The following is a 9,786-nucleotide window of genomic DNA, read 5'->3' as shown; positions in this document are numbered from 1 at the left end:
CTGCCAGAGGGTCCAATCTGGCCTGCAGGATGAATTCGCCAAGTGACAGAAGAGGCATGGCTACAGTTGAAATTGCACATAATTGTTATTGAGAAATTTCAGGTTGTTCATAATGTTTTGTGAAAGGATAGTTCTGTAAACATCTTAATATTGTACCTGTACTTCTTTGCACTAAAACAAAGAGAAGAATTTAGAATTTTCATGTTATAATGCTATAATTTGTTATACTTGTCTGGCCCACTTACGATCAAATTGTGCTGTATGTGGCCCCTGAACTAAAAGTTTGACACCCCCGGTATAAAACACTCATAACTTTACAAAGATTAGCCACAGAATATGAAGCAATGACAGTTTTTCTTAGGGTGTTAGCCTCAGCCCACTCCTCCAGAGATGATGGTAAGTGACTGCCCTCAGGTTAACAAGAGAGGCTGATGTAGTAAACAGTGAGGAGGCTGTAAATCTCTTTCACTGTCTCTCAAAACCTGTGACTGATGCTGCTGCTTTAAATATCTGCTGTCATTTGGGACCTGTCTTCCTACCACCAAACATCTTCTCTGGGCAGGCTGGGTGTGAAATCACCGTCTAAAGCGAAACAAACCAAAACCAAAATTATTCAAGTTTTGTTAGTCCGAGGTGAGGTGTTTGGTTATGATTGGGTGGTGAGAGCCCATTCCCATAACACACAGCATGATCTCATGCACACCCTGACTGACAGGTAGCCTACAGAGGATTTTTGAACAGTCCACAGGTCAACTGATGTAGTATGGCCAGCCACAGGTCCGACTATGGCCACACAGCACATTTCCTTGCCTATTATGACAGAGGTGGACATCTCAAAAATCTATATTACACAATAACAAACTTGAAAAGCTAATAATATATGGGCAGACTGATGTAGGATATAAGTGATTTTGAATGAGGAAAACGTCTTTTTTTTTTTTAAAACGAGTTTTATTTTCTATGCTCAGTTGTAGGCTACCTGTGCCCTATTAATCCAAGCAAGTAAAGTAAATGATGTAAAACTCATATGCTACAGAACATATGGGAAGTAAAGCTACAGCTCACTTCTGCTGTGATAGAGAGAGGCAGGATGCCCTTTGTGTCTGTCCAGCAGTTCACAAACACACACAATGAAGTGCAGCTCCCCATAGTTCAATAACAGTCATAAAAATAGCTGCCTGCATGGGCTTGAGTTCAGTAAATGTGAGACACTTTATTACATCCAGATTCTCGGGTGTATATCATGTAGCATGTCATTTTCATATTTAACCTCACATTATATTTCATTGATCAAAGTATTATTCCCACTACTGTCCTCATCTACTGTCCTCATCCACATGTTGCCAATAGATGGACTCAGCAGGCTTTCTATTAAATCATATGCATCTTATATGGGCAGAATAACTGTTGTGCTGCCAACAATTTGCAGAACCACCCTAACACTAAGACAGGATAAAGATGAGCATTTGAGTTGCCAAGGAACCAGGGATGTTCTGCAGAAAAATCAATGATTTAAACTTAGACACCAGATGACTCATTCAAGATCTTCGGCATCACAAACACTCGCTTGCAAAGATAAGGTTCCTTCTGCAAACACTCAGGAATCATTACACGCCAGTCCAATGTAATATCAATAACTGAGTCAGAGCGTTGAAGTCTTCTCCTTTGGTATTTCTGCTGGACTGTTCACAGAGAGAACAGCAGTGGGTTGTTCACGCTCCTCCTGAGCAAGTCAATGGCTGTCTGCTACTCCCCTGGGAAGGACCACACCACATCAGGGAGAACAAAAGCAAAGAAAGGACAGCGTTCCCTCCACCCGGGACACCTCTGCTCTCCTCTGGGAGACGGTTTCAATCCATTTAGAGCAAGACAACCCACCACTTCAACAGCTTGTACCACAGAGCAGATAGAATTACCAATCCAATCCTCTTAAGACTCACCCCCTGCCAGCCACCACAGCCACAACCTCTGGACTGCTCTGCCTTTATTATTTAAGCACAACATGGAACAACTATGACGTCTTATTCACTAGATCGTCACTGTAGTGTCCAAACAAACATCAACAAACATAAAAAAGAGCATAATTTATAGTCAATAACAATAAATGTCTGTATAAAGTGGCATTGAGTAACCCAAAACTACATTTATTTTACTTTAAAGGTTTCAATAGAGTTCATTTTCTTGAGATACAACATCATCCCCTATAGCTGCAACCACACCATATAAACTCTAAGCTGAATATTGTATTTCTTTATTCCTTTATGACATATAAAAATACTGGTAACTGTCATCACCAAATTGAGTTGTTGGGGGTGACATGGAGTAGCATATCAGATCAAAGTCCTTTTTCTCTTGAAGGACAGGGAAGCCATTGTGTAACGTTTGATGTTGCTTTAACCTATTTGGGTCAAATTGAATTGTGCTACGCTGCTGGGGCAAACTGACCCATTTTGAATTTGAAATGACTCCGAGCATTTTGTCAACATTAAACATGCATGGCTTCTTTTCTGGGGAGAAGCATGTTTGAGAAAACATTTCACTAACTACAAATACTGTTATTGTCGATGTCTTAGGACGGGGCCAGAGTCAGACTGAGCGGGTGAAACCAGACCCAGCGGGAAGGAAATGAACCAAAAAGAGGTGACGTTTCCATCACAGCAGTGTGAGGGTAACTCATATAGCCACATGCCTTGACTCACACACACACACACATATTTTCTCCCACTCATATATGAGTTTTGTGCTATATTTCATACATTTATGACATAATTCACGGGTAAGTTATGCATGTTATACACAGAAAGATTCACTTGTGTATGGGCTCAGGTGGATCGGTGTAAAAGACAAGAGACAAACAGTTTCAGTGACAAATTAGTTTCTCTGGATGTTATTAAATGATAACTGAGAATATAAAAAATAAATAAAACCACACAAAAAAACAAGCAGACCATCTTTCTCAATCTAGCTACAGTATATCCATATGAACGTATAACAAAATCTGATTAATCTAATTTTCTCTTCTTACTTTTAAAGTGTGATCCTATTTATAATCATGAGTAGAAGATAATCTATGTTCAGTGCCTTACCACAGATTTTATTTCAAATCAAATGGCCCCAATTTAAACTGATTGACTGCATTGCGCCCAAATAAGAGTGTGCCTTTAAAAAGGATCACTTTGTAACCTCCTATGTGTATTATCCTGTTTAGATCTCGACATGCAGCATGGCTGTGGCCTACTTTGTTTCAATTCGGCTATGTTGGGAGTTAAATATTATTAATTTTAATAATCTTTTCTTCAATTTGATTCTCAGACTTTTTCACATCAAGGACCTAACCTGATGCCAACAGACCGTTACAGTGAAATAACCTGAAGTCTGATCACATTCCCAATCAGCAGTAATTGTGTCCTCATTAAACTAAATCCCAGACCTCCATCAGTTAATTCTCCTTGCTGGGATATTGGGCCATAATCTTTCCATTCGCTGTTATTGGATATTGGCTGCATCTGGCTGCCAGAAGGCCGTGCAGCGATTGGATATTGACAGTTGTTATACTCACTTGTAATTGGCTGCGTCCTGTGTCAAGCTCAGCCCGAGCAATGAAAGGGTGCCTTCAGGTGCAACTCGGAAAATTATCGCTCACCTCAGAAATTCACTCTAACACTACTTATTGTCTATTTAAAACGGCCTGGTAGGCATACAAAGCCGTTAATTTACGTAGTTTATAATCGTGCAGTGAATTGAGTCTGTATGCAGTGCTTTTTTTGTTTTTACTTTCTATGAAATCGCCATAAAATGTTATCCTTTGACCGAATGCAGCTTTGTATTAAAAAGCTTTGAAAACATATGTAGAGCTATTTATCCCTCCGGCTGTGTGCTGTTCACCACTCTGGCTTTTCTCGGTCTCATTTCTCCGCCTCTTTCTCACCCACAGGCCTCGTTGTTCACGCGCTCAAAACTTGCCGTGATTGTTTCCGATAGCACTTGAATGCAACAGTAGCGTTTGCTGAACTCGTGCTGAGCTGAGCCTACAACACTACAACAATGAGTGAGGGGAAGCATGTTCGGATAGTCTGAGTTGAAGTTTACTTCAGTGAAACTACCCGAACAGTCGCTGTATGTGCTCTTTGGGTGAGTCTCATCTTTCAAACCGCCAACTTTAACAGGTTTTACAATAATCGACAGGCGATCGATCACAGTAGCCTACTACCGAGTCTTGATCCGCTACTGTGAACTGTAGTTATGTGGATGTTGCATGACACTGTGTCGAGGTATGTGTGTGTCATTGTGTCTTTTCCACCTTCAGCATGAGCTGGTTGTATTTGCCTGCCACAGGTTTCCAAAGCGCCGTGTTCAATGGAGCTGGAGGACCAATGGTGGAGAGGACAACTGGCTGCAGACATATACCAGTCGCTACGCTTCAAAGTGAGTGGGACACAATGACCTGTGTGATGGCTGCCAAAACAGACGTGGAAAAAGTTACAATGAGTTCAATGTTTATAATAGGACATCATCAAAAAAAAATCTTATTTCATTTTTATTGTGTCAGTTTTTCTGTTTTTAGGGCCACTACAATGTTCAGTTAAAAGGGCAGTAAACAAAAATAATTTGTGTCAGTGTTCTGTACCTTGTTCTTTTCTTTTTTGCAAATCTGTGTCTGTGTGTCAGAAGGGAAACTTTAAAGGGTGATAAAACAAATAAAAAATATTCTCATGTTGGCTATTTTTCAAATGAATGCATATAAACATTTTAAATAAAGGATCCTTTAAATTTGTAACTGTCCCTGCAGTATAGGCTATAATAGAAAAGGAGTTTGCAACTAAACTTGGCATTGCTCGCTGGGCAGAGCTGCATTATGGAGATAATGCCTCAGAATTATGTGAGGCAGATTCTAAGTATTTCTATAGTACAGTTTTCTACGAGCCTACATATTCTGTCAATATGGTCCTATATTGGCCAAGATAATCGATCAGTTTAGCTCTAATTTGTGTGTTTGTATTCAACGTGTTGTATTATGTGTGGTGCATATTTACTTTTATAAGAGATTGTAACTAATCTAGACTTAAATGAGTATAAAGTGTGCTCTGAGATCTCAACTACAGTGTGTTCTCTGACAGGAGCTCATGCTGCCATCCTACAAAGGCCAGTCCCCTCAGCTGAATTTGAGACGATACTTTGCGGACCTCATCGCCATCGTAAGCAACCGCTTCAGACTGTGTCCTGCAGCCAGACACCTGGCCGTCTACCTGCTGGACCTCTTCATGGACCGATACGATGTCACGATGCAGCAGCTTCACATCGTCTCGCTCTCATGTCTTCTGTTAGCCAGTAAGTGTGTCACCGACATCACACCCCAGTGTCCTTTGATGTGTTGTGACCCTCCAGTGTTCCCTTCTGCAGGTAAATTCGAGGAAAGGGAAGATCGGGTTCCAAAGCTGGAGCTCCTGAACAACCTGGGCTGCATGAGCTCCATGAACCTGGTCCTGACTAAGCAGGGTTTGTTACACATGGAGCTGCTCCTGCTTGAAACCTTTCAGTGGAACCTGTACCTCCCCACAGCCGCCCATTTCATAGAGTACTACCTGTCTATAGCTGTGCACGAGGGAGACCTCCATGACGGCTGGCCTATGACCAGCCTGGAGAAAACTAAACTATACATGGCCAAATATGCAGATTATTTCCTGGAAGTTTCCCTGCAAGGTAATTTTTAATTCTTATGACATTTCAGCCCTAGTTGTAGTATTTAGTAAAGCAGTTCAACTGAGTCAGTTAGAGAAAAGTTAATTGAAAATAGGCCTATATGTTCAACTGTCACCCTCCATATCTCTGAAATGAAATCACACAGCTGAGTTTACGGAGGTAAAAAAAAAATCAAAAAACTCCCAGCAAACACTAGAGCAGATAGACAAATTTATTAACAAAGGTTAAAAACAGCAAAAATACAGAGGTTTACTTTTTTATAGCCTATAGGAGTTTTATTTGAGAAAATATAGAAGAGCAAAAACAGAATGCAAGAGCAATGCAGTGTATTGAAAAACTGTGGAGTCGTAAGCTACTGCTCTGATACGCTAGTTAGCTTTAGCAGAACTTCAGCTAGGTTTTTATGTTTTGTCATGTTTGGATTTATGTGGTTGGAATAACCACCTGAATTATCAAGATGTAGATTCATAAAAATGATACATTTTCAGCTACAGAAAAGAGCAATGAGTAGGCTACATTAAGTTGCCTAAACTAAAGCTAGCCAATGCTATGTCACCAACTAGCTTTAGCAGCCTTCCTGGAGCTGTCCAGTTGTCTTTTTCTCTGCAGCAGAGAGGCAACGAGAGCAACAGCTGCTTCAACAACCCACAAATCACTAAACCAGAGTAAAGTTACTAGAGTCTGGGCAGCAACACAAAGCAAAAATCCACCGGCTCCACAGCCAGAATGCACTTACTGCCATTTGTTTTAGTTTTAGCTCCGTTTTGTAGTTACAGAAAATGTAATATGCTGTTTTCATGAAACCTTTTATGGTCTAATAATATTTTATATGGTAAAAAGTCAGATTCTGGCTGAGCCTCAAGCCTACACACTAAAAAGTTATTGCATTTTTTTTTTACTTTGTAGAAGAATACAGTTTCCTGCCTCATGTTCTCATGGATTGTGGATTTTTTTCTTCTTCTTCTTCCCTCAGATCATGTGTTTTTGTGTTTTGCCCCCTCGCTGGTGGCCGCTGCGTGTGTGGCCGCCTCCCGCCTCATCCTCCACCTGTCCCCTACGTGGCCCCCCCGCCTGCAGCAACTAACAGGCTACACATGGGAGACCCTCGTACCGTGTGCTGAGAAGCTACTTGTGTATGTATCTGCGTTGATAAAAGAAAACAAATTACAGTAGTCAACAACGTCAATCAGATAAAGGAGTTGAACTTGGTTGAGAGTGATGCAGATGGATGTTGACAGCTCCCAGTAGTGTACATAGACACAGTTAGCACAGTGAAAAACAGGAGTAGAAGGAACCTGAACAGTTCATGGTACACACTTAACAAGATTTTCTTTTTCTTTCTAAAGTATATTTTTTGGCTTCTTTTTTTTATGCCTTTATTTGATAGCCATAGTAGAGATAGACAGGAAAGGGGGAAGCAGAGAGAGGAGGAATGACATGCAGGTAAGGTCTGCCCGACACGGGATTCGAACCAGGGACGCCTGCTTGAGGACTATAGCCTCTACATGGGGCGGCCGCCTTAACCACTGCGCCACACACCGCCCCTTCTTTTCTTTTTTTTATCTACAAAGCTTTAATTGGAAAATTGTAAAAAAAAAAAAAAAAAAAAAAAATGACCTCCTTGTTATATTAGTCTAATACTCCATTCTCAACTCGCTCAAGTAACTGGTTGACACTCAAAATTCCACAAACACTTCATTTGGAAGAACTGCTTTTAGATTTTCTGCAGCATTCACCTGGAATAACTTACAACTAACATTAAAACTACAGACACTTGTGTCTCTGGGTCGGTTTAAAACTTATAACAAACTCCTTGCTCTCAAAGATTTTCAAGATTAAGTAAAGGTTAAAAAAAAAGCAAGTCAGTGCTGTGCTGAATGTTTTCATTAATCAACACTGCAATTCTGTCCTTTTTGCCAACCCAGTGCACATGACAGTGATGTGAAAGAGGCCAACAAGCAGAAGTGCCAGCCGCCCGGCCAGCACCAGCAGCAGCAGCAGCAGCAGCAGCAGCAGATGCTGTACCACAGTTCAGGCCAGACAGCCACTGTGGCCCAGTACCTGCACAGGCCAGGTGTTCAGTTCCCTCAGCAGGCTAACCACAGGCCTGCCTCATACCTCAGCCACTCCACCGGCAGCCTGCAGGCTCCCAACGGCCCCCAGCACGGCAGCACCCAGGCCATCACCGCCTCGCTGGATCCAAAGTCCAGCATCACCAACAGGGCTTACCAAGTCAGCATGCACTACACCTGCACTGCGCCGTGCTTTGACAGATGATGTCCTCACCTGTGGAGAGGGGGGGGAAAGAGAAAGAGGTGATGACCTGCTTCTCTTGAACACAACAGAATACACTGAAGGAAAAAAAGAGTGTTTTTAATTTGAAGAGACTTGAGGAGATTAGTACAGCACTTTGAACCATAAGATGTGCGCAGTGTGCAATATGCATACTGTAATTTTCTGTGGAAAGCCTGTGTGAGTTTTTTTTTTTTTCCCAAGATGTTTGAGATATGAGGAGTGAATGTATCTGTGCGCTGACTAAAGGCAGCGTTTGCACCACTGTACTGACTAGTGTTACTGTATAATTTAGCTACAGACCAAAAAGTCTTGTATTTAAGTAAGCCTAAGTACCTCAGAAGTATTGAACATTTTGAACTTGTGCCTGCAGTCTTTATGACCACTACTATGCTAAGTTTAAAGGGCAGTAACAAAAGGGATTTACATGGATTTGTGGTTGATGTAAAAAAGCACAGTTTGTGTCTGCTTTCTATACCTTGATTTTTTTTTTTTTCTTTGAGTGTCATTTGTAAGTCTAGGAGACTAGGAAGGAAAATACTCCTCTAGATGTCACGATTTGTTTGTGTAATTGTTGCTCTTCTGTACACAGAGGATTTCAGTCAGTGCTGTGCACTTCTATGATGATTGTTTTAAATAAAATACAAATCTGTGTTAGTTGAACTGAGATTAATTTCTCACTGTACTGTCTTTGTTTCATACGGTTCAGGATTTGAATATTATCTTATAATTCCATCCATTAGCCAAACTGCTTATCCATGAAGGGCTTCAGAGGCTGAAGCAATCCCAGCCGATGTAGGGCGAGGGCAGGCTGCACCCTTCATTCTACTTATAGGCTACTACTGCAGTTCAGAGGGATATATACTTCAATTCAATTACATGTAGGCTATATGATTGCTTTAATTACTGTGTAAGTTATTGTTATGCAGTGTATAGTCTGTTTTTGGTTCTTGGAATCCAGCTTCTTGTAAGTGGAAACTGGAATCACCACCACATGGTTGTTTGTCTCCACCCACCAGCCACGTTGAAGGAAATCTAGTCACAGTCTTCACTTCCTGAGTCACAATATGAGTGTTTGTGCAGAACATTATGATGTCACAGTGATGTTGACCTTCAACTATTTATTTAATTTATCAGCCGCTGCAGTAGAACAAAAGACACTCTTCCTCGGGTCCCTTAAATTTCATAAACAATACTTCAATGTATGAAAAACAGATGCAACAATTCACATTCATAGCATTCTTACTCAAATATGACACATAACACAACCCCATGTCTTACAAGAACCAACACAAAAGTAATACATACAAAAGCTCTGTAATTTCTTTTTTTTTTTTTGCTAAATGGAAAGGAACCATTCAACAGTTCAATGACAAAGAAAAAGGCAGAAAAATGTATACAAACATAGCACCTGTGTCCTTTTCCATTTCAGAGAACTTAACATTGTTATACACAAGAATCTCATAATATTCATACTGTGCTCTTCTTGGTCGTGTAAATAAGTACATCTAACATCAATATCTTAACATTTTAAAGCATATTGTACTATTTTCTGATCCAAACAACAATTGCTCAATATGTAACTATTCTCTGTTTTGCACTGGTGGCAATAGAAATAATGATGAATAATGATGTAAAATAATCAAGCATTTGTGGGGTTTTAGCTGATTACGCCTGATAAAGCAAACCAGCAAGTAGTGTTACCTTTTTTTTTTTTTTACATTTAGCCAAGCCAGGCAATTATTCATTGTGCTGAATCTTGTTCGATATGGGCAGTGGAGAGCAATTCATGCT

At 40.6% G+C, this 9,786-nt stretch overlaps 1 protein-coding gene across 1 annotated transcript; it reads left to right on the top strand.

Moving 5' to 3' along the window:
* The first annotated feature begins 3,992 nt into the window (after nt 1-3,992).
* Nucleotides 3,993-8,659, top strand: ccnj (cyclin J). The gene is made up of 6 exons (XM_085800546.1): nt 3,993-4,131; nt 4,336-4,425; nt 5,118-5,328; nt 5,401-5,700; nt 6,674-6,833; nt 7,626-8,659. Exons 2-6 carry the CDS (start codon nt 4,357-4,359, stop codon nt 7,975-7,977), a joined length of 1,092 nt encoding a protein of 363 aa, XP_085656672.1. The 5' UTR covers nt 3,993-4,131; nt 4,336-4,356; the 3' UTR covers nt 7,978-8,659.
* Nucleotides 8,660-9,786: the final 1,127 nt, after the last annotated feature.

This window comes from Trachurus japonicus, chromosome 15, assembly GCF_045865225.1.
Source record: "Trachurus japonicus isolate A0001 chromosome 15, Traja_1.0".
In the NCBI taxonomy this organism is placed as follows: domain Eukaryota; kingdom Metazoa; phylum Chordata; class Actinopteri; order Carangiformes; family Carangidae; genus Trachurus; species Trachurus japonicus.
The sequence above is the reverse complement of the archived record's forward strand: the minus strand, read 5'-3'. Positions and strand labels throughout refer to the sequence as shown.